Source organism: Spermophilus citellus (assembly GCF_964194105.1).
Source record: "Spermophilus citellus genome assembly, chromosome: 7".
NCBI classification, from domain to species: domain Eukaryota; kingdom Metazoa; phylum Chordata; class Mammalia; order Rodentia; family Sciuridae; genus Spermophilus; species Spermophilus citellus.
Window position 1 is genome coordinate 74,925,726 of NC_138188.1, and position 25,288 is coordinate 74,951,013.

The following is a 25,288-nucleotide window of genomic DNA, read 5'->3' on the forward strand; positions in this document are numbered from 1 at the left end:
AAGATATTAAAGTGCATATATACAATCCCAGAAAAGTTTTGATTGGGAACAGCAAAAATTTCTAGTGCAAAAACTGCTTTTGCCAGCAAAGCTCCCTCTCTGGAAACAGGGCTACAGTAAAAGTTAAAACTGGAACAGGTTTAAGCAATGCCTGTCTTTAGTCGAGTTAATATATGTGCATGCACCAATGGCCCAAACTATGTTCAGTCTTGCAAAAGGGGGAATCTCAGGGGACAGTTTAGGAACAGTCAGAATTCCCTGATCTGAGGCAGTGCTTTCTTCATGGGTCCTCTGAACATCTTCCTCAGATGGGCTGGCAGCTGCAACTGGGGACCCCACCAAACAGGATTTGCAATATACTTGCAACTTGTGAAGAGTACACGTAGTTTACTTTATCTTGGTTTGTCTTTAGTCTCTCAATTCTTCTTTGGAACCTGACCTTGACTGTATATACAACATTTTGTGCTTTTGGATCTGAACAGAGGCTGGGCATTGTCTGTAGGCATTAATTCCCTTGGGTTATGTGACCATGGCCTTTTGAATATCTGATTTATCCTTTCAGAAATTCATAATAAAATAGTTTTTCATTTCTCAGTACAATAACACGGGTGAGGAATTATTATTCTTTATTTTTGTTTGTTTGTTTGTTTGTTTCCTTCAAGGATCCAAGTTGAAAGCTCTTAGGAGGACATCCAGGTCGCCGAGATTAGCTGCCTGGAAGAGCTCTGGTTGGTCCATCAGAGACAGTGCGATTCTGAGGGCAGCCCAGATATTCCCAGAGATGGCGGGATGAGGAACTTGCTGTTGATTCCTGCTCTTTCTTTGCAAACTGAGGGCAGTGAGAAAATTGCTGACCGCTTCTCTAAAAGGGCAGAAAAACAGACATTTTAAAATGCAACAAATTTCAGAGTTTGCAAACTTAAAAAAAAAAAAAAGATTGAGTTATTTTAAATTCAATCATCTCTCTGTAGAATTTTGGATGATCAGATGAACAACTTTCTGATTCTCTCATTAATCTTTTCTGAACAATAATTGCTAAATATAGTGGAATCACAAAGAAGAAAGAGAAGCAAGTTTCATTTTACAAATGCCACTTGGGAAAGAAAGAAGAATAAAACCCTTGCTAACTCGTTAGTGAATTTGATTTTCTCCTACTCCAGGAATGGTTTGAAGATTTAATCTATTTGCAGATGGGATTTATATTACTAAATTTTAAGAGGAAAAATATGGCTTTACTCAGAAACAAAGTGGTTTAATCTTTCCTATTTGTGCTAGAAATATGGAACACAGGTAGGGTGAAGTTGACTTGATTAGCAGAACACCTGGGCTTATAACCTAATTATTTAGCTCCAGACAAATTTCTCATTTTCCCTTGAAGTTCAGTTTCCCTCAGTGTGTCATCAAGAGAATAAAAGTCATTTTAGAATTTTGTCCTGGGCTGCAGTTGAATCAATGTATACAAAACCTTTTTATTATTAAGATCAATAGTTCTCAAAGTATGGAATGGGGTGCCTAGGGTTTCAATGAGGTCAAAATTATTTTCTTAATAAAACTCAGATGTGCTAGGTGTAGTGGTACATGCCTGTAATACCAGTAACTTGGGAGGCTGATGTAGGAGGATCATGAGTTTGAGGCCAGTGTCAATAACACAGTGAGGCTCTAAGAAACTTAGTGAGACTCTGTCTCAAAATAAAAATAAATAAATAAATAAATAAATAAATAAATAAATAAATAAATAAATAAAGAGCTGGGGATGTGGCTCAGGGGTAAAGTACTGACAAGAAACACACAAACAAACTGAGATGTTATTTGACCTTTTTACTTCCATTTTCTCAAATGCACAGAGGTGGAATTTTCCTGAGACTACATGAGGTGTGTTGTCCCAACAGACTGAATGCGGAAGTCAGTCAGTCAGTCTGTCTTCTAGTAAGCAAGTTACTAAAGAAATTTGCAAAAATGTAAAACACTGCCATTATTTTCTCTGACCATAGTTTAATTTTGGAAAATAATTATTTTCTTGTGAAATAAATTATTTATGTTAACATGATGACTTGCTATTTTTACTTTTTAAAAAACATTATTTATTTGTTTTTGGTACTGAGAATGGAACCCTGGGGCATTCAACCACTGAGCCACATCCCCAACTCTTTTTTTAAAAAAATTTATTTAGATCTGCGTTTGCAAATAAAATCATTTTTAAAATTTAAAAATATTTATTTTATTTTATTTTGCTTAGAGCCTGGCTAAGTTGCTGAGGCTGGCTTTGAACTTGTGCTCCTCCTGCCTTAGCCTCCTAATTCACTGGGATTACCAGCAAGCATGGGGACTTGTTATTTTCAAATGAATCTTTAAAAAACTTCATTTTTATTTATAAAATGGTAAATACTGATAGATATAGCTACATAAATAGAAGCCCGTTGGGATTCTCAGTAATTGTTAAAAGCTTAAAGGGACCGTGAGGATAGGAATGTTGAGAATAGCTGAGCTAGATGCCATCCAATCCAGGACTGCGCTGGTACCAGGTCTGCCTCCTGTTCTGCCCTCTGCAGTGGCCCTCTGTCACTCCAACCTTGTATTATGTGTTTGACAAACTAACTGTTGCTGAGAGTAAGAATGCCATTTTAATTTATATTTGCTTTCCTCTTCTCAGAATCTTTTCACAGACTTGATTTTACTTAATCCTGGAAGGTGGCTATTGAGCATCTGGGAAGATCCCTTGAAAGTGTGACTGGATTTCTAATTTCAAAGCACATGGCCTAGGCACTAGACTCATCTACATTGTTGGGTTCGCCTGAGAGTAAAAGGCCACTGGGAAATGGAGTTGTATGCAGTCACCTGGGTGATCCAGTGGAGTGGGTGTCCTAACCCCCTCTCCTCTGGGCCCTTGGGCTCAAGAAGAGGATCTGTAAATGGTGGGTATGGGGAGGCCCTTTCTGGTCCCTCTTCCCAGGGTGGCAACTCTAATGATACATCTCCCAATCCCAGATCTGTAAGAGCCTGTGGGGAGGAAGATCCAGAGCCCTCATTTATCAGCTGGTCTAGTCTCTTGTCTGTGGCTTTCTGTTCAGAGGGATTTGGAGAGTGACAGAAGAATAATTTACTAAGCTCATCAAGCCACTCCAGGTGTTTTCGTAAAGATAGTCTAAGCCTGTTCCTTAACTTGTGAGCTCAGAGTCCTTTGGGGGGACTCTGACTATTGCACATGTATCTGTATGAATAGCTTTCCAATGCTCCCAGATATCTGTGTGAATAATTCCAATTGTCTGTGGATATTGTCACCTTCAACAAAAGCTCCTTCATTTAAAAGCATTACTCACTTTATAGTATCTTTCCCTCATTATACTAGTACTAAAAATACTACTCTCGAAGGGGATGGTTTCTTTTTTTATTAAAAAAGGGCCCTCTAGCAGAATAAAATAGACATTGTTATTGCTGTATGTATATACGTGACTGCATGACCAATGTGATTCTGCAACCTGTCCACTCAGAAAAATGAGAAATTATGTCCCATCTGATTCAAATGTATGATATGTCAAGGTCATTGTACTGTCATGTGTAACTAATTAAAACAAATTTAAAAATAAAAAAGGGTCCTAATTTTTGAATAGGGTTAACTACTCTGAAGCACCTGCTGACTAGGGTGTGACGTTTTAAGCTACCCAAGTTTCATATCGACCGTGTCCTTTATTTCCATTGTAGTAGGATAAGACTTGCCTTTGGCACTCACAGACACCTGCAGTCTGGAGGGTGAGGTCTTTGGGGAGGACAGAAGAATCTATACTCACTCCTGGCTTTCTTCAGAGTCACATTGCTAATGACAGTTGCTATTTCCTAAGCCTGTACCTCTACCTGTAACTCCTAAGCCTGTACCTATTCCTTAGTATAAATGCAAGTTAAAGTAAAGAAGTTAAACTTCTTTTCAGAATTCATTTAAGGTTTTGGGCTTTTTGTCCCCCCTCACGAGAAAACCCCAAATGCTTATGTATCACTTCTCAAGATTTCCACATTTGGCGTGACAATAAAAGATCCATAAAGCTTGGTTGAGCTGTTTCAAAGGAACCAATTGATCAGGGTTATCAGACTTAGCAAATAAAAATATTTAGAAAATACTTGTAGTAAAAACTAATATCTGTCCTTTATCTGAAATTCAAATTTTGTTGGGCATTCTCGCAACCGGAAAATTGACTTGCTGTTCCTCCTGCTTGAGGATTGAAACTTCACAGCTCAACCGAGTTGCTGGTCTTTAGTTGTTATGGTCTCTGACAAATGAATTTCACACCTGTGAAATGCCAAGAAAGTATTCTGTGGAAGCTGCAAGTATTGTTTTCTACATTAAAAAGTTACAATTAAGAAAAACACATCCGAGCGCTTTATGAAAGCTCCCTTTAATTGAATTTGGTATGTCTATGTGTGTGTTTATTTACATCTTCCTTTGTTGCCCTCAAAAAGACAAAGGTGTCTCCTGAAATAGATAAACAGAACATACCTGGAAAAGAGTGAACAAAATGGGGGAGGAGAAAAACAGGCAGAAGAATCTGATGAAACCAGGAAGGAAGTAGGCGTGCAAAATGGACATCACCCGGGCTTCAGACAGCTGCTGGGCGGGGAGGTGGCCCAGCGTCAGCTCTGGGTTTCTGCTTAGCCTATGTGAAGAGGGCCTCCGAAACAGCACTTTTCAGTATCCATAAATAAAACAAATCAGCTGCTCAGGAGCCACTCAGCTATTCCTGGTTTTAACCTGAGCAATCCTCTTAGAAGATATGGTGTAATCCAGTGGCTAATGTCCTTTGTAAGATCCTTTTAGTATAAATGCAACAGCTGTTTTCTAAGACCTCAAAATTTGCCACTGGCAAAACACACAAACACAGTTTGGAAAGAGCAACTCTTCAGATGTCAAAAGAAGGTAACCTTGTTATGAAGGTCTCAGATACTTTATCTAAATAAATAATAATAATAGGGACACTGAGGATTATTATGGCAATAATTGTAATAAATGCCCACTAGATAATGAGCTATTGCTATGTGCTAGACAATTACATTCAATGTGCACGATAATCCTGCAAGGTGGTTGTTATTCTTTCTCTCTCTTCCTCTCCCTTTCCTTTATAAGTGGAGATATGAAGCCTCAAAGTTATATGACCAGAGTCACAAAACCAGTGAATGGCATGGCTGTGATCTGAGCCCAATCCTGTCTGGTTATGGAATGCTGCTCTTTCAGAGGAGGAAAGGTTTGCATTATTTGTGGGATTTAAAGCTAAGTTTAGTTCTCTTTTTCTCAAATACAAATGCCAAACCTGTTTATTTAGAAAATAGAAAAAAAAAGAAAATAAAGAAGAAAAAAAATCACCCATACTTTCATTACCCAAAAGAAAAAAGGTCACTGATGGTTACTGTACATAGGAAAAGAAAGAGAAGATATAAACCTGAATGATAAGGACAAGTCATAAGGAACTAAGAAAGGTATTTCAAACTATAAACCCACCATGTTTTTTCTTTTTTGTTACCCAACTAAAATTATTGGTTTACTAGATTTAGAAAACCTGGATTCTTGGTTTTGCTTAGCCAAACACTGGTTTCTGGGAACATCCAAAGTCTGCTTGCCTATGCTCCCAAGATTTTTTTTTCCTTAAGTGGAAAATGCAAGATTGGACTGTTTATGCTTTACAGAGAGCTGCCCTTGGGGGTGTTAAAAATAGACAATGTTCTAACCTAGGCTGACTGAATCAGGATCTCTGGCGAGGGGCCTGGGAATCGACATCTCCCAAGATGTCCAGATGATTGCAGCTGAAGATTCAGAACCAGTGCTGCATACTGTCCTCTGCTTAAATAGGCCTTGGGGTCTGAAGGTTCCACATTTACTCTTTGTTTTTATTTAGGGGATGCAGATAGCAGGGATTAAACTCAGGGGCACTCGACCACTGAGCTACATTCCCAGCCCTATTTTGTATTCTATTTAGAGACAGGGTCTCACTGAGTTGCTTAGCACCTTGCTGTTTGCTGAGGCTGGCTTTGAACTCACGATCCTCCTGTCTCAACCTCCCGAATTTACTTTTAACGGCAGGAAGAGGACTACTCCTGCCAAAACAGGTACTTTTACTGAGAGACCACCTGTCAGGTTATTAGACCTCAGTCCTGAGAGTGATCTCGGGTCTTGCCTGTCCCATCCTTCACCTGTAGGCGCCCAGGTTGATGCAGCTGATTCCCAGGTTGTATCTGGACCGGATAAAGCCTGGCTGAATCTCCAGGGCTCGAGTGTAGGCCTCCACGGCTTCCTCACTGCGGTCTCCATTGGCCAAGGTTGCCCCAAGACGGTTCCATAATGAATAGTCCTGATGACAAAAGCAGAGTTCTCTAACAACCAGAAGGAGCCTCGCTGACATTGTGCTCACGGACAGGTACCATGGTGAGGCGAATTACTCAGACATCATCATAAATCACTTTGTGAAATGACATTCATTCATCAAACTGCGGTCATCATTTGACGCTGACATGTAATTAACATTTCTATTCTAGATAGTTCAATATTAACTGCCACATAGCCTGTCATCAGTACTTTAAACATCAGAGGAAGGGAAATAAAGTGTAGAAGAAATGGGCAAAGTAGGTTGAGGAAACTTGTTACGGAGAATATGATGGTTTCGTGCTGTGTTGTGCACTCTTACCTCCGGCCGAACAGTTAAGGCAGCGTTAAATGCATCTATTGCTCTGTTGAACTCTCCACTCAGGTGGAACAGTACTCCCAGGCCTGTCTGGAGGTCGGGGTCGATCATGTCTCCATTTTGGTGGGCAGCTTCCAAATATAATTCCTTCACTCCTTCCAGAACAGAGCTACAAAAAAAAACATTAAATTCTTTACCCAAAGAGTCCAGGCATGAATGATTGACTATTGAAGCTCTTTGGACTATTTCAAGTCTCGCTTTATCGCAGACTGGAAAATTTCTGTCAAAATATCTTAGCTTAAGGAGAGGACTACTAATACTGAACGTTGAAAAATGCAGCTGATTTTCTTGAAATATGTTTTTGCACACGTATGGAGCTATCCTAAGTAAGGTCTCTACAGGGACAAATCTAGGGACCCTGGGAGTACCAGTGTGGAAACCCCACAGCTAAATTTCCAGGGCCTCAGTGAGAAAAGATTTAACATCAGGGTTTATTGTGGATGGAAATAAAATTCCTAGGAGAAAGGACTTCCATTTACCCATTCCTAATTCTCAGACTTTATAAAACATGGAGCATCAATCAGTACTTATTATATTTCAGGCGAATTTTACGTCCAAAGCAGTTGGCTTTATAATATGATACTCATAGAAATGTCTGTGGGTGCCCAAGATGGAGATTATGTGTCCAAAGGATGGTTGCTGTGGTTTGGATAAGTATTCCCCAAAGGCCCATGTATCGAATAAAGGCTCCTTTTGCTTATTTGTTGCCATACGGTGGACAATTTCCTTTGCCATGTGCTCCCACCATGACACGTTGCCTCACCATGAGCTTCAAAGCAACAGGGCCAATTAACCATCGACTGAAAGTTCCAAAACTATGAGACAAAATAAACCTTTCCTCCTTGTAGGTTGATTATCTCAGGTATTTTGTTACAGTGATGGAAAACGGATTAACATAATAGCTCTGATGTGAGCATCGATCTTTCTATTCAGTGCTCTCTTCCAGCAGAATGCTGCCCTAAAAGCCTTTGTGAAGGGAGTGATGTAGAGATCTGAGGCTCATTCATCACCCTTAAGGTGATTAATTGTGTATTGGGTATTTACTGCCAGTTATAATGAGAAGGATACCTGTCAACTGGGGATTTAGACATCCTTCGAGTGAGGCCTGGAGATCCCTTCTTGCTCTTCACAAGGTATTTGTACTTTGGATTTTGCTTAATCCAATTCTTCAAAGATTCACAGGCATCCTGCTGATGACCAGTGTTTGTGTAACTCACAGCCAAAGCCATCAAAGCTTTCAAATTGTTGGGCTGCAGTTCTAAGCACCTGAAAGAAGACAAAACAGAAATAATTTTAGGTTTTTCAGTTTTCCAACAGTTCTCTAGAAAATGTGAAGTATTTACCAATTAAATGTTGCAAAATATTATTACATTTGTTTACATTCCTGGAAAACACCATGTATCTTCTAATGAAAATCATGGCCAAAGAGGATTTTTAAGAACATTTAAAACTCATCCTGATGATGACTGATTTTGTTCATTGTAATGAATGGTTTTACAACTATGGAAGTATGGCTACTTCCTGCACATAAATTATTACTAGTTAATCTAATGAGAAGAAAAGGATATTATTATTACCTTATCCCCTGCCCCCAAACTGGACTTGAATTATATTTGGATATTCAGAGATGAAAGATTATACAGTGTTTTGGAGAGGAGAGGGAATTTCCCATTTCCAGACTACTAATGTGGGTTTACAAAGGATTGAGGTGACTGACTGAACCCCCTTATTCTATTCATCTGGCCTCTAGCAAGGGTTTTTTCAAACTTTGAAGTAGAGATGAATCACCTGGGACCCTGAACCTTCCTCTGTACTGCATTCTAGTATAGTGGGTGGGATGGGGCCAAGGAAGTACGGGTCTGACCAGCTCCCAGGTAATGATGATAATGGTAGTCCCTGGAAAAGACTTTTTAAGGAACAAGCTCTAAGCAGCACCTAAGGCCTCCCTGTGGTGGTCCCAACCTCAGAAACTTATCAGTACTGGGCAGAGTTCTCAACTCTGAATGCTCCTGAGAATGGAAGGTTTAAAACTACCGATGCTTGGTTTCCTAGTCTCAAGCAATTAAATCAGGAGTGCCTGGGAGTCTTTTTAAATCTTATTTAATTTTTTAAAGATCACTCTATTTGCCATGTGTATACAGGGTTAAGAACCACTGACCCAGAGTTCCAGAGTCAGGACATGAGGGTTAAAGTTCTGTCTCTTTTACATATAATGTATGACCTTGACCTTCTCCGATCCCCAGTTCTCTCCTTTATAGAAAATGATCTCAAGGAAGAACAACACCCTAGGCATCACAAAACCTTTGGATGATGTGGAATCCTGAAATCTAGGATTCTGGAATGGCAAAGCCCCAGATCTAGAATTCTCACATTCTAATACTCCAAATCTCTAGGATTTACACATGCACACAGGTTATGTACACTTCCATATATACACACACTCCAGTGGAACCTCTGGACTATATGTGCATGTGCATATACATTCTCCTCCTACAGCTCTATATGAAAAGTACTTTCAAGAAGGGGCAGGGAGAGCATGAGTCTATTTGGTAGAAACTTTCAGGGCTTCATAGGGATTCTAATCAAGTTAACAGGTGATGCTACCTACATCTACCTCTGTTCCCATTCTCACCCACAAATCTTCATTATCTCAATATGCTTATCCTGAGAAAAACTTTCAGATGCTACAAAAGTCTAGAAAATTAAAAGAAACTATGTATTTAATGAACCAATTGATTTGCAGATAGCAAAATATAGTGGTTGAAGAACACTATTTCGTCATAAGTTCTTGTTTTCTAGAGTGACATGTGGCATCCCAGTACTGGTCCTGGCCTGGTTTTTCACACTGTGCTTCAGGAGGGGGCAAAAACAAATGTGGAACTGAGCAAGTGCACTCCCAGGTGTTCATCAGCCACGGTCATGTGCTTAGCTTCATGTACCTCTGGAGGGCGACAATGGCTGCTTGTTCATTTTCATTCTCTGCCTGTGTTATCCCGAGGAACTGCCAAGCCTACAAAAGACAACTCATGTTATTAACCTTGCAAAAGGAAGCAGGGATCATTCCTGTGCTTTAGTTGGCTTACCTGTGGCAGCTCCTGGATGCAGAGCTACCTGACTCAGATACTTTTATGTAAGAGCCCCATAAAAGGAAAAAATATCACATGCATTTCTTTGTTCAAACTGTCTTGTGACATTTGGGTCAAGATCCTCTGTCATTATTTCTAATTTCACTATTTATCCTTTCCTTTCATCCAGTATTCTAGAAGTCTCTGAATTTCTCAGATCCCATGGTATCAGGCATCTTAAAACCAAAAGATCAATATGTAAGATTTCATAATTATAAAGAAAGGGAGTAGAAAATAATCCAAAAATGTAAACAGGCTAAAGTTTACAACTAGAAATATGAAGATATACAACACGAATATACCACATAAACTTAAAAAAATACTTATTATTTCCCCCAAGCATACTGGTGATTTTTAGAACAGTATCCATTTTGATTTCACCTACCATGAATCTTACAATACTTGCTATGAAAAGATTGATCAAGCAGGCTTCTTCCTAGCTTTGGCCACGGTACCATTTTTCACTGCCCACAATGTCAGTCATTACCTTAGCCTTGGATTTTCCATAGAAATGAAAACTTGGATCCTCGCCGGGATCCATTAGGTACAAAGGAACTTAATTTTCTTATTTATAAATCTGGGAAAATAGTGTATACTTTTTTTTCTTTCTTTTTTTTTTAACCTCCTAGGGTTGCTGTGTTGAATGATACAGTATACACAAAAACATCTTGTAAAATATATATCATTTACAAATTTAAGATGACTTTATTGTTTCATGCCACTTTTTAAAAATGACAATATTTTGTCAGAATTTTAGTTGTCAGTTCAATCTTGTTCCACTGTAAACCTTTTGAGGAATAAGATATTTGGAGCTTTAACTGGTGAGCAGTTTACTTATTCTTAGTATACAGACCAAGAATTTATCCATAATAAGAGTGAAAGCTATGGATGTGCCAGGCACTGAGCTGAACACCTCATTTGCAGGAACTAATACTCCTTAGAACACATGGTGAGATATTTACTATTATGAAATGCATTTTACAGATGAGGGAACTGAACCATAAAAAGCTTTAATGACATGTCCCAGGTCATAGGGCTAACAAGTAGAATAGGAATTTGAACCTATGTAGTTAGGGTAGCTGAGTATAGAAATTTTATTTATTTATTTATTATTTTTGTTTGTTTTACTTAGTTGTACATGACAGAAGAATGCATTTCAATTCATCATTCATAAATGGAGCACAACATTTCAATTCTCTGGTTGTACATGGTGTAGAGACGCACCATTCATGCAATAATACGTGTACCTAGGGTAATGATGTCCATCTCATTCCACCATCTTTCCTACCCCCGTAACCCCTCCCCATCCTCTCCTTTGCCCAATTCAAAGTTCCTCCGTTTTGTCTTTTCAATACTACTTACTCCTATCCTAAAATCTCTGCAAACTGCTTTTAGAATATCCATTATAATGACTTCTAAAAATCACTCACAGTCTAAAAAGGAAGCTTTTACACAGCCAATATCATTTTACAAGGCTTTATGGATTTCAAAACTTAGTGGACTGCAGAAGCTCTTTGGTGGTCTCTGAGTGTCTGTCTCTAATCACCTTTCTCATCCCAGAGAGAGCAATTTTCTTACATGCAGTCAGATTGAATGCCTCTTCTGGGCCATTCTCTTGAGGTTTCCCATGGCCTTCAGACTAAGTTAAAACACTTGCTGTTCTCTCCTTCCCTCCTCTCTCCCACTCTCTCCTCCCCTTTTATGTTCCACGTGATGCTTCAAGCCCCTCTGCCTCCCTTGCACCATTCCCTCTGAAAAACAACTTGACTTCTTATGGTCTTTAATTCTCTCTCCTTCAAAACCCAACTTTGGATCCACCTGTAGGGGAAGGCTGGATTAGGACCCTGCTCTCTGCTCTCCTAGCACATCCAGACACCATATTCATGACACTATGTCACCTCTCCAGATAGACCACAAAGGTGTCTTTGCATTCCCAAGCCCTTCAATATTTCAAGCCAGGACCTAGTGCAATTTTGAGGGTATGGTACTTGCTCAATAAATGTTGAGTGAGTAAATCAAGGGTGATACACGGTGTGACTTGAGACCCAGACAAAACTACACATTGTTTCCTGAAAACCACTGGGTGTGTTTCAGGTTGGCAATTTTTATTTCTTTTTTCATTTTTCATCCCCAACCTTTATCTTTGGGCAATGTAGATACTGCAGATTAGAAACAGGTACCTATTTATCTCTTAGAATAAATATCACACTAAACCAGGTTAACCCCTTCAGGAACTTTTACTTGGTGAAAATGCTACCTAGGAGAGCCCTGTGCCATCCTGTCTGTCCTTAGCACATGAAGCTGCTTCTGAGTCTAGTAGACTGAAGAGGACGGATCTACCTCTGCATCTCCAGGGTCCTGAAGAATCGCTGCCTCCATGAACAGAATGGTGACTGGGAGGTCCCCTTCCTTCAGCCTTTTTAAGCCTTCTTCAAATGCTCCAGGCCAGTCCTTGAAGGGGTTTTCAGTGTGAAAGTAGTAACCCTATGACACAGAGAAGGGCCATTACACCATCCATCCACCATCTCTGCATTCTTACATTCAGCAAGACCTCTTTAAATCTTAATTGACTTATTTTGATTGATGTATTCAATTTCAATTAAACTGAATACTGTCCCTTATTATAGTATATACTATATAATATATATTATAAGGTATATAATATATAGTATATAATATATAGAATGTTGTACATGTTCATTGAATAAATTTTAGATGATAGCAAATAACATAAAAGAAAACAAAAAAGTTACTCAAAATACCACAACTTAAATATGATATGGAGCTGTGCTATTTCTGATATTTGTTTTGTTCTTTTTATTTTAGCTATTTCCCCTGAAGATTTCAAAACTACTGACTCTTCAGACATGGTTTTTGCTGAGTGCTGCCACCCAACCCTCTGACATATTAATAAAACATACTGTACATCTCTTTGGAAACTGTGGCCCAAACAGTACCCAAGGCTAAGATACACTGTATTATGTAAGATCTTTTTGCCTCCACCTAGAAAAGTTTTTGCTCTGCTGGGGACTATCTTGCCCCTGTTAAAAATGCATATCTTTCCTGTCACGGTGGTGCATGCTTGTAATCCTAGTGGCTTGGGAGGTTGAGGCAAGAGGATCCTGAGTTCAAAGCCAGCCTCAGCAAAAGCAAGGTGCTAAGCAACTCAGTGAGACCCTGTCTCTAAATAAAATATAAAATAAGGCCGGGGATGTGGCTCAGTGGTTGAGTGCCCCTGAGTTCAATCCCAGGTTACCCGTACCTCCCCTGACAAAAAAATGCGTGTCTTAAAGATGGACAGTTTATTCATTGCAAAATTTAAACAGTACAAACAATAATAACCTAGTATTTTTGTGAGTGTATAAATAGGTTCATACTACATCTGTAATCTGTGGCTTAGTCCTCACAGTCGTACATTGTGATTGTTTACCCTATGTTATTAAAATTATTTTAATGGATATATTACATTTATTTATCTGATCTTCTACTGACAGACTTTCATATTATTAAAATTTTTTATTATTATAAAATAATGTTAAAGTGAGAGCCTCCTTCCTCAAACTCTAGTGCATTTGCTTATTACCTTAGGATAAAATCTAGAGGGATCAATTTGGTTAAAAGCTTTGAACTGTTTTAAGGCCTTTGATATATGTAACTAAATATTTTTTGAGAAAGTTTTTCCCATCTTACGCTCTCACCTGAAGTGTCTGACAATATTATTTGTTGTAACCTCACTAGCATAGATCATCATAAAACCCTTCTCCTCTGATAGATGCAAATAAGCTAGTCCATTGATGATGTTACTAAGGCTTAAAATAGATGAAGTGGAGGCCTTCATTTTCCATCAGTGTTTAGAAAGACAAAATCCCTCATCAAAACCACAGTTACCACCAACTTATGTGGTGGATAGTATGGAACGGGGTGGTTCAGAGGTGAGGGTCCCAGGTAGGCATCAGGCACATGGCTTGTAGCCCAGTGTCTGATGATCTACATCAACCTTCTCCCTTTTTACCTTAGCTCTGCTTTCTTTGGATAAGACAGCTATTTTTAATAAGATGTTTGTTCTGATTTTGTATGATTGCCTGGCCTTCTGAGAGAGAGAGAGAGAGAGAGAGAGAGAGAGAGTACTGGGAGGAGAGAAACATTTTAATCACTATGTAAATTGCAGATCTCCTCAAATCAGAGTCTCTTATCCCCAGTACCTACTGCAGAGTAGATAAATATATAAATATTTGTTGTGTGCAGAAAAATATCATGGAAATTATTCAGAAGTGAATGCAACTGACACTCTCTCCATCACAAAACCCCAATACAGACACACACAGACATGTACTTTTTTTTGTGTAAGAAAATTCTACATCTTTTTCTTTCTTTCAATTAGCCCCCTCTCTGTCGGCTTGCCCCCAAAGTGTTTTTGAAGGATTGATCTTAGAGCCACCAGGACTTCATGATTGTTCGTTCTATGTGTACAGTTGCTGGGGCTCCTATCAGGGGAGTATCTCTGGGGATTCCCCTTGGGACCTGGCCTGGTGGTGAGAAGAGCCTTTTTTCCACCATGATTCTTTGCTAGTGGTGTAATGACCACCTGTGAAGCAAGCCCAGGCCCTCCTTCACTCCCTCGCCACTGCATAGCTTCTATTGTTGGCACATCAGCAGGACTAAAGCGGCTGATGAGCCCAGTTCTTGCCAATCCACTCTAAATGTTAGTTCTGTAACTGCCCCAAGCAGTCAGGATCCAGGTTCTGGGTGGCTGCTGAATGGTCTGAACACTGAGGATAAATAAGAGCTTTTGATTCCAGCTCACTGCCTTTACACATTGGATGGTTATCTTGGTTCCATCTATCGGTGATTTCTCCTAGGTCAGATCGATATTAAATTATCTTTGATTTTTAGATTTCTGACAAAATAGTTATGAACTAATTTATAAAACACGATGTGAAGAGGATGAGGAAATTTGTCAGCGCGTGTAAGAACGCAATGGGTTTACCTTCTCACTAGCTGAGACTGTAACTTGGTTCTGGGCTTCTTGGTTCTCAGATATCCAGTTCCTCCGGGCCATCTCTTCCCATTCTGCTTGCATCTTATCCCAAAACTCTGTATCTGACTAGGAGACAGGAAAGCCCAAAGGAGATGATTTTAAAACATGCCACATTATCTGGTTTATTCCCAGAGGGGGACAGTTTTTCTTATTCACCAAAATGAGTTCTGAGGAGGCAGAAGGTGTTTAAGTTGGTCACATCCAACAACTGGTTGAAGATCTTCTGGAAGGGAAAATGTTGAAGTGGACCAGTTGTGATTTTCTTCAGAAGGAAAATAACTACCACTTGTTAGCAGTTACCACTTGAAGGACCAGAAAATCCATTGTAAATGTTCCACAACTTACCTATTGTAAATTGAAGACCCTGTAAGAAGAAAATGAATTAATACACCTAACCTACTGAACATCACAGCTTAACAGCACTATATACTGAAGACAATCAGCTGTTTACCCTTGGGATCCCATGGTGCACTGGGGGATGTGGCTCACTACTTCTGCCAAGCACTGTGAGCTTGTCCTGTGGCATATTACTTGCAGAGGAAAAGGCCAACATTCAAAATTCAAGGTATGATTGCTATTGGCTGTGTATCACATTTGCACCATTTTAAAGTAAAAAAATGTCATAAGTTGAGCCATTATAAATTGGGGAGTTCTGAATTTAAGAAAGTTTCAAGTGTGACACCAGCCCATATTTAATGTTGCTTCTAGAATGTGAGGAATTAGAATAATTGCTTTGAGACTGGCTGGGCAGTGATTTTGGAAGGCAGCTGGCTGTGGACAGGGAAAGTTGATTTTACTCTGTGCTAAACACAGTGGTAGGAGAAAACGTAGTCTGCAGATTAGGGTCCCAGAGCTAGGATTCACAGGATCTGAGTTGCATCTAGTTTCCAAGCCCAGACTTATCAGTTTATGGCAAACCTGGCCTCCTGGTGCTGAAGAATGAAGGATCGTGGATTTGGGTGTGAAAATGAATGAATCTTCTTCAAGGTCTTTTCTGTGGCAGGATGATACTATTTTTTTTTTGAAAAGTATTACTTATTGTGTGTGTGTGTGTGTGTGTGTGTGTGTGTGTGTGTGTATGTGTGTTTCCTTTTAGCTTTCTCCTCTAGGGGGAACCAGGCTATGGTTTTCCTTGACATCTAGGAAGGTGTGTATTCCTACATGAAAGCAGAATTTTTCTTTAAGAGCTGCTCATGGTTGGCTTCCATTTTATTAAGCCTGAAGAGAGTCCTTTAGATGACCTAGAGGGAGAAGGAAGGTGTGAGTGTGTTATAGGGTCTAAGAGAGAGAGGGAGGGGTGGGGGAAAGAGATGGAGAGCTCTGGGTACTGAGTAGGAGGAGACTCTTGCTCAGCTTTTGGGCGTTTCCTAGGAAACTGGAATGAGCTCAAGAATTTTGAGGAACCATTTGGGCTTGAAGACTGTTAGCAGTTACCATGACAAGAGGGTAGACACTCTGGCCTTGTGTTTGGCACTATATAAGGCTTCCAGATTTTGTGTCTCAGATTAAGTTACCTGACAGTTTGTTAAGAAAGATGCTTGGAAACCACTTTATTTTCATTGAACAAAACAAAACCAAAAGTTGGTGTCCTTGACTGAATCTGGAACTGACATTCATACTCCCTCTGCAAGTCTCAAGTTCTGTGATTCTAAGTTCTGTGACTTGTCCACACATCTTCTACCTGGCTGGGTATTAATCTCCTTTTAATCCTCCTGGTCTTTGTGGGTACTTTCTCTCCCCCAGAAGAATTATTCTCAAAGTTGCTGTGAATGATAGTCATAACCTTATTTACTTTGGCTAAAAGTATAGGAGAATAAGGGCCCATTCAGTGTGATCAATCCCAAGCTACTAAATAAGTAGTGAGTCTTGATCTCCTTTTTCATTTGATCCAGAATATTCATTCCTACCCAGTAATGGGTTCTGTCCTATTGGCAGAGGACGTTTCTCCAGGAGGGCTCAGAGCAGTGCAAATTGACAATCTGTCTGAGATGTTGGAAACACATGGAATGACTACTAGGTATTTAGGCTAAGGAATAAAATGTAAAATTTCTTTTTTGATGGATCCTTCTAGTAGAATACCAAATTGTGTGAACAGAATGATCTCAAATATACAAAAGCTACGGGTAGTTATGTGCATTTATGAATATGAATTCCATTATTGTATATAATTGAATGAATTATAATTATAATGCACAAACAACAAAAGTTATGGGTAGATAAAAGGAGGAAATATGGTACCATGTCCATGACGATCTGTCTTTGGATGAAGGAATGGTGGGTGATGTTTTCCTTGCTCTTTTATGCTTTTTGTATTTTCTTTTATAATTAAACAATAAGTTGAACAACAACAACAGCAAATAATTTATCTTCTCTTTTTTTAATACAGGGAAAAGTAAATATTATCAGATATTGAAGAGTTTGGAGAAAATTTCAGAGGATGCATTTTAACTTTTCAAATTAGTTCAATTCATCTTCATTAGAAATGAAGAAAAATATGCCAAGTGAATTTTATGATATTTACTGACTTTCCTAAACCCCCTGGGAGATGGGAGATGCAAGAGACCAAGGGCTCCATGTACTTTGTAAGGCAGACATCTTCCCTAGTGAGAGTCCTTGGAATTCAAAGTATATTTCAGATCTTGTGAGTGAAGGACTGAGGGGGCTTCAGGACGTGTACACCAGAGTTCCAGAAGGGTACATCACCCCTTTCCTGCAGTTTGAAATTACAGCTGTAGGTGACTGCTGTGGAACCTCAGCTCAGAGGAGCTGCTGGGCTCTCATTTAATGAGATACACCAAGACTGACTGTTTTCACTTAAAATAAGTTACTGCTGACTAATTAGTGCTCACAGCACAGTTTTCATTTAATTATAGGAGACTACTTTTAGCATAATAAATTTTCACCTAGTCTCAGAATCCAGACTTCATTCACATAGCTGCAATTAACGCAGCTCCCTCTTTAATGAATTTTAGAAAAACCTGAAACATATTTGAATTTTAAACATTTTAGACATGACTCAGGAGACTTTATTTATTGATGATTTTCTTAGCTATTCTGGGATTTAGGTAGATTGTTTTTTATACCTGACATGTAACAAGTTATCTGCTTATCTGCTTATGAGCTGTTGTTTGCAATCTATTTCCATTTTTAAGAATAGCTCTCTGATGATATCAATGGTACATGGAATATGCAGTATGGTGGTCAACAGGAGCAGCTTCTCAGATGAATCTTGGTTCAAGTTCTTTCTCTGTTGTTGACCTTCTGCAAGTCCCTTAAGAAAACTGGCTCTTGTTTTCCTCATCTTTAAAATGAAGATATAATAGAAACTTGGATTAATTATTATCCTGACTGAATGATAAAATATATCTGTGGCATAAATCTCATAGTAGATACTCAACAAAAGTAGGTGTTCTTATTAGTGTTTTATCCTATTGGAAAAAAAATATAAAGGAAATAAACCTCAAAGCTTATCTACACATGCTGTGAATGTTCTGTTTTTAAATTTTTTATATTGCATTTTCTTCTTCTAGATACTTCCACTCTCTTCATTTAAATCTCTCTCTTCCATGTAATGATTCAAAAGTAGGAGCAAGGTGAAGAAAATTATGGCAAAGTTCTTCAAGGGACTGTTAGATAGCAATTAAAATTGTGTTGGAAGAATTTATTAAAACATTGAAATAGTCCTTGAGTTATGATATTCCTTGAGAAACAGTATGATTGCAATGTAGCAAATATAGTATTATGATTGCTAATAATACAATACTCTGCCAGGGAGAAAGACAGCAGAGAAGCACACAAGTAGTGCTGTTTTTATGGGATGGGATTATGAGTAACCCATCCCAACACCTTTCCTTGTACTTTTCAAAATTTCCCCCAATTAAAATTTTTTTTAATAGTTGTAGATGGACAGAATGCCTTTATTTTATTTGTTTATTTTTATATGGTGCTGAGGATCGAACCTAGTGCCTCACACATGCTAGGCAAGTGCTCCACCACTGAGCTCCGGCCCCAGCCCAAATTTCCTATTGCAAGCCAACATTATTTTGGTGAAAAAGTAAGAGTATATATAAAAAATGCTTAATTCTGTTCTTTTTTTGAAATTGCTATTTTTTAAAAATTTGTTTTACTTAGTTACACATGACAGTACAATGATCTTGACATATCATACATTTGAATCAAAAGCTTAATTCTTTTCAAATTCAACTTTTCCATGATGTCTTCTTCAATGACCCCACAATAGAACGATTTCTTCAGCTCTGATATTCTATGGAATTGATACCTGTTCCTTCAGCACTGATATTCTGTGGAAGAAGAGAGAAGTGTTCTAGAAGCTCCCTTATCTCTATGAAGCAAGTCATTGAAACCTTATTTTGTCCTCATTTGTAAAGTTGGAATACGGCATTTATTAGAAAGTAGCTCGAGCTTCTTTGTTTACACAGATTAACTTAAACCAGAATCAGCTGGAGGGGAGATCTCAGCACAAGATCACGTAATCTTTTTGAAGAGGTCTTCTATGTTGTTTACTGATCTCTAAAAATTACATTCTAAAGCATTTCCCCAAAAGTATATTTAACATTTTTTCTTTAACTTTTTTATTGTAAAACTATAAAATAAAAATTTCTATATGAATCAAGGCAAAATTAAATATGAATCAATGGGGTTGGGGTTGTAGCTCAGTGGTAGTGCACTTGCCCAGCATGCCCGAGACCCTGGGCTCAATCACTAGCACCATACATACATCACTGGGGAATTTTAAGGGATAGCAGCATATTAGCAGTTCCAATTCATCCATTTCTTTTAGTTATCCTTAAGTTAAAATAGAGATACTTCTAATTTTGTGGTCAAACCTAATTGTTAATTAGAAAGATCCTGGAGCTTTGTTAAAAAAAACTGATCAATGTGAGATTGTGTGCCAATTCTGCCTGTGAGAAATCTGGCTTTCTTTTTGCCTCTTTAACATCCATTGATTAACTGTCACTGGATCAAAAACTTAAAAAAACAAAACAAAACAAAAAAACACCAAACCAAACAAAACCAACTAGCTCTGCTGATGCGGAAGAAAAAGAATCATCTCTTTTATGTGGCAGGGAATAAAAACCACTGTATAAGTTCAGATAAAATATTTATCTCAGCAAACAATTTTTGTGGAAATGAAACTACAAGCAAATCAGACTGCAACCTCATCACCCTGGGGTGCAATAGTTCAGGAGGATTCCATGTGATGGCCCAGAGAACATAGTCCAACTGGGTTGTACTGATAGAGGTGCAGCACCCTCATGGAGGATGAGATAGACTTTTGATTGGTCAGAATTACTTGGCGTTCTGGGTGCAGTGGTGACAGCCTCATGTAGTGAGGGTCACTGACAAACTGGAGTCTATTTGGGCAAAAGACACCACAGGCAGGAGGAGTCTTGCTTAGGAAGAATGTGTAGAGGAGCAGTTTAAAGCAAGGCTCAGGGGTGTGATGAGAGCTGGGAGAGCTGGCTCAGACTTTTTTTGCAGGCAGCAGAACGAGGATGAATGAATGTCAGTTCCAGGAGGACAGATTTTTACCAAATGCAATATAAAACTGCCCGGAAATAGGCAGAGCTCCTTTCTTCTGAGAAGGAGGGGTTCCCCAACATTAGAAGTCTTCACATAGAGACAGAATGACCAATGGGAGGTGTCATAGGGATGTGTCAAAGATCAGATGGAGACTTGACTCAATCAGTTCTAAAAGCTCAGAATTCCTCGGGTTGCACTGTTATTAATAAATATATTTACTTAGTCAAACAAGAAGACTCAAAATTAGCAAAATCTGTATGAAGTAAGAAGTGGACCTGTCATACATTCTCTTTCTCAAAACTAACCACACAGGGAGGAAAACACACAGGTTTTGGGTTCTGGTAGAACAGTCTGGATTTTCCTATGTCCCTTGTCATGCGACCTTAAGCAAGTTAATCCACATCTTCAACTGAGTTTGCACATCTGTAAAATGTAAATATCCTGTAGAGTGGTTGCGTGGATTAAATGAAATAATGTATGTGAAGTGCATAGAATTTGTAACATCTAAGCCCTAAGGAATAGTCAGTTAATGACATTTTATTTTTACATGGAAAAAGTGTTTCTTAGGATAGTTTACAAACTGTAAATGGTGTGGTTCAGAAGTGTTGAAAACAAAAAATATTGGTTGCTAGCACTCAACATCAATTTTGCAGCTGCCTCTGGATAGACAAGCTTCTTTGTTTACTGGAGTCAGCCATCACGTGGTCTCCAGCAGGTACCTGGGCAAATAGCCTGAGGCTCTTACCAAGCACTGCACTAGCAGAACAGGTGCAGAAACATGGAAAAGAAAAATTAGAAATGATGGAAGGGGAGGAAAGGACACAGGAGGCTGGAAATAATGTAATACAAGGCTTGAGCAGGATATCAGAAAGAAATCGAGAGCTGTTTCTAACAGAATCTAAGGTATTTTCCTGTTCTGTGCTTTCTCTTCTCATCTGGCAAGGGGGAGAATAAAGAGCAAAACCTGTTGTCCAAATGGGAAGGTGTCCCTTTGGACAGCCAGGGTATGTCTTTGCAGAATGAAATTTCACATGGACATAGGAGTGGTATCTTCATTCATGAAGAAGAATTGCAAATAATAATAATAATAATAATAATAATAATAATAATAATAATAATAATAATAATAATTGCATTGACTGCTCTAGAATACACTGGGGGTTCCTGATGATTTGGGAGTATGGTTTTGTAGGGCCAATTTCTTAGGAGCTGTTTATTTCTTGCAGGCTTCCTGGGTGCTCTTTGGGCCAGTAAGGGCAGGTGACTAGGGCTACATTCCCACGGGAATGAGGAGTTGGTGATAAGGTCCTTTGCATTTAAGCCTAGTCTCATGTCACATGTGATGACAAGTCTTGAGAATAAGGAAGCTGTTATGTGGACAGTCAGCCACCAGCCATGTGCCTCAGCTGCAAATAGGATTCCTTTTCCTTTAGCCATCTGAACAGGTAGAAAAAAGACCTGGAAAACTCCCTATCTGTTAAAACAATAAGCTCTTATACATATGTATAAACCCAGACTACTTGTATATCATTGGGCTTTGCATCATGTGACTATTAGAACAAAACATAAAAGAGATAATTCTTTTTCTTCTGCATCGGCAGAGCTGGTTGGTTTTGTTTGGTTTGGTGTTTGCTTTTGTTTTGTTTTAAGTTTTTGATCCAGTGACAGTTAATCAATGGATGTTAAAGAGGCAAAAAGAAATCCAGATTTCTCACAGGCAGAATTGGCGCACAATCTCACATTGATCGTTTTTTTTTTTTTTTTTAACAAAGTTCCAGGATCTTTCTAATCAACAATTAGGTTTGACCACAAAATTAGAAGTATCTCTATTTTAACTTAAGGATAACTAAAAGAAATGGATTCTGCAATCTGCATTTGGGGTAAAATTGGGGGTTCATAACCCACTTCAATCTAATGTATGAAATATGATATGTCAAGAGCTTTGTAATGTTGTGAACAACCAATTAAAAAAATAAAATTAAAAAAAAAGAAATGGATGAATTGGAACTGCTAATATGCTGCCATCCCTTAAAATTCCCCAGTGATGTATGTAAGGTGTTAGTGATTGAGCCCAGGGTCTCGGCCATGCTGGGCATGTGCACTACCACTGAGCTACAACCCCAACCCCATTGATTTGATTCATATTTAATTTTGCCCTGATTCATATAAATTGACACAAGAAGTAAATTGCCCAATGATAAAATAAAAATGGTGATAACTATAATTCAGGAGAGGGTGAGCAAATATGATGCAGAGAGAGATGAAATCACTTGTTCACTGTCACCTTACTATTGATAAATGACAGAGGCAGAATTCAAAACAATTCACTCTTTCCTTTTGTGGCAGATCAAATCTTCCAAAAATGATCATAGCAGTATTGCTGTTCCCCACTGCCATGGTTCGAATGTGTCCTCCAAAGTCCATGTGTGAAATTTAATCCCTAATCCAAAGGTATTGGAAGGCGGGACCAAATGAGAGGTGATTAGGTTGTGATGTCTGTATGCATGGATTCATGAAATGATCATCAGAGTGTGTTGGCTATCATGAGAATGGTTTTGTTATAAAAGGCCTTCTCTGACTCTCTCTCTCTCTCTCTCAAGTGTGTTCTCTTGTCATGTGGTGGCTTCTGCTATGTTATGACACAACAAAAAGGCCCTCACCAGATGTGGTCCCTTCATCCTGACCTTCCCAGCTTCCAGAACTGTAAGAAATAAATTTCTGTTTTTAAAATAAAGTACCCAGTCTGTGGTATTTTGTGATAGCAGCATAAAATGGACTGACACTTATCTTCTTCAGAACCTTGCCACATTCCCATAAGAGGTATAGTTTGTTGCCCTGTCTTCAAATACCTGTATCGATAAATAAAATGCAATGGAAGCAATCTGGAATGACTTCTGAGGGCAGCTCCTAAAAGGTGATATAGCTTTCTATGCCTTTTCCTCTTTCTCTTGACATTCTACCCTTGGAATCCAGCTACCATGTTGCCAGGAAGCTCAAGCCTCAGAGGAAGGCCACATGTCTGTGTTCCAGCTATGACCTCAATCTCAGGTGACTGACAGCACAAATGTTCTGACATGTGAGCAAGCTGCCTTCAAATGATTCCAGCTCCTCTCCATTGCCCCCAGCCTCAAGTCATCCTGACATCTAGGGGAACAAGATGAGTCATCTTCTCTGAGCTCCACTGGAATTCCAGAGTTCTGAGCAAAATAAAAATTGTTATCTCCTGAAAAAGTATTGGAGTAATATTTCTTACACAGTCATGGTAACTGGAACACCTATTACTCTTCTAGGTTGGAGGACTGGAGTATGCAATGAAGAGTAGGCTTAGAGAAAGGACCATATGACTGGGGCTTCCTCCAGGGGTGGAAGGCTGATGAAGCTCGGCAGCATTCCCCAACAGAGTGTTCTAGGAGCAGAATTTCTTTAGGTTTAAGAGATTCTTCAGGTTAAACCTGTGGCTGTAGATTGGTGACTTGAATTCCAGATTTGACTAAGACTGCTTGACCAAGACTCCTTTGACCTCTCTTTTCAATGGGTCTCAACCCTTGGCTTCCACATTTGTCTTTTGCAGAGTCTACTTGTACCAAGGATCCTGCTAAGACAGTTTAGTGAGAATCCTCCATCTTCAGTATCTCTTCATTTTTCTGTCTGATGGAATCCTTTACCTTCCCAATACCAGGTGGTCTACCACAATAGTCAGCTTTTAGCAAGAATCTGTTAGGTCAATTTAACCAAAACCTTTCTCTACCCCTGTTGTTCCCTCTTAATAATTTCTCATCCATGGACCCCCACCCAGTTCCATGACTATAGATCCTCACTTGTCTATGCTTGTCAGTATTTGGAACTGAGCTGAGTTCTATACTAACATCTGTTTTACTCTTTTTCAATGATTTCTGAATAAAATCCATTTTGTTGCACATGGATTTCCAATTTTCCCAGCTCTCACCATGCACAAAATTCAACTCAAAGTGGATTAAGGACCTAGGAATTAAACCAGAGACACTGTGTCTATTAGAAGAAAAAGTAGGTCCAAATTTCCATCATGTCAGATTAGGCCCCAGCTTCCTTAATAAAACTCAAAATAATAAATGTTCAACATCTCTAGCAATTAGAGAAATGCAAATCAAAACTACTCTAAGATTTCATCTCACTCAAGTCAGAATGGCAGCTATTAAGAATACAAACAACAATAAGTGTTGGCGAGGATGGGGGGAAAAAGGCACACTCATACATTGCTGGTGGGACTGCAAATTGGTGTGGCCAATATGGAAAGCAGTATGGAGACTCCTTGGAAAACTGGGAATGGAACCACCATTTGTCTTAGCTATCCCTCTCCTCAGTCTATATCCAAAGGACTTAAAAACAGCATACTACAGGGACACAGCCACATTAATGTTTATAGCAGCACAATTCACAATAGCTAAACTGTGGAACCAACCTAGATGCCCTTCAGTAGATGAATAGATAAAAAATGTGGTATATATACACAATAGAATATTATTCAGCATTAAAAGAGAATAAAATCAGGGAGTTTTCAGGTAAATGGATGGAGCTGGAGAATATAATGCTAAGTGAAATTAGCCAATCTTAAAAACCAAATGCCGAATGATTTCTCTGATTTAAGGATGTTGATCCATAATATGCTGTGGGTGGTGGTGGTGGGAGGATTAAATGAACTCTAGATAGGGCAAAAGGGAAAAGGGGAGGGAGAGGAAGGGGGTAGGAAAGACAGTGGAATGCAATGGTCATCATTATCCTCAAGTACATGGATGAAGACATGAAGGATGTAACTCTACTTTGTGTACAACCAGAGATATGAAAAATTGTGCTCTGTAGGTGTGATATGAATTACAATGCATTCT

The 25,288-nt window shown here is 38.9% G+C and overlaps 1 protein-coding gene across 11 annotated transcripts in view; it reads right to left on the reverse strand.

Annotated features, from left to right (window-relative positions):
- Nucleotides 1-639: 639 nt before the first annotated feature.
- PEX5L (peroxisomal biogenesis factor 5 like) overlaps nt 640-25,288 on the reverse strand; it is a 218,077-nt gene continuing 193,428 nt past the window's right edge. For all 11 annotated transcript variants that reach the window (XM_081301239.1, XM_081301247.1, XM_081301244.1 and 8 more), the window contains 7 exons: nt 14,832-14,948; nt 12,185-12,328; nt 9,659-9,729; nt 7,788-7,985; nt 6,663-6,828; nt 6,172-6,329; nt 640-862 (listed from right to left, as the gene is read on the reverse strand). In XM_081301239.1, coding sequence (XP_081157365.1) covers nt 658-862; nt 6,172-6,329; nt 6,663-6,828; nt 7,788-7,985; nt 9,659-9,729; nt 12,185-12,328; nt 14,832-14,948 — 1,059 coding nt within the window. In that variant the 3' untranslated portion in view covers nt 640-657. The remainder of the gene's footprint in view (nt 863-6,171; nt 6,330-6,662; nt 6,829-7,787; nt 7,986-9,658; nt 9,730-12,184; nt 12,329-14,831; nt 14,949-25,288) is intronic.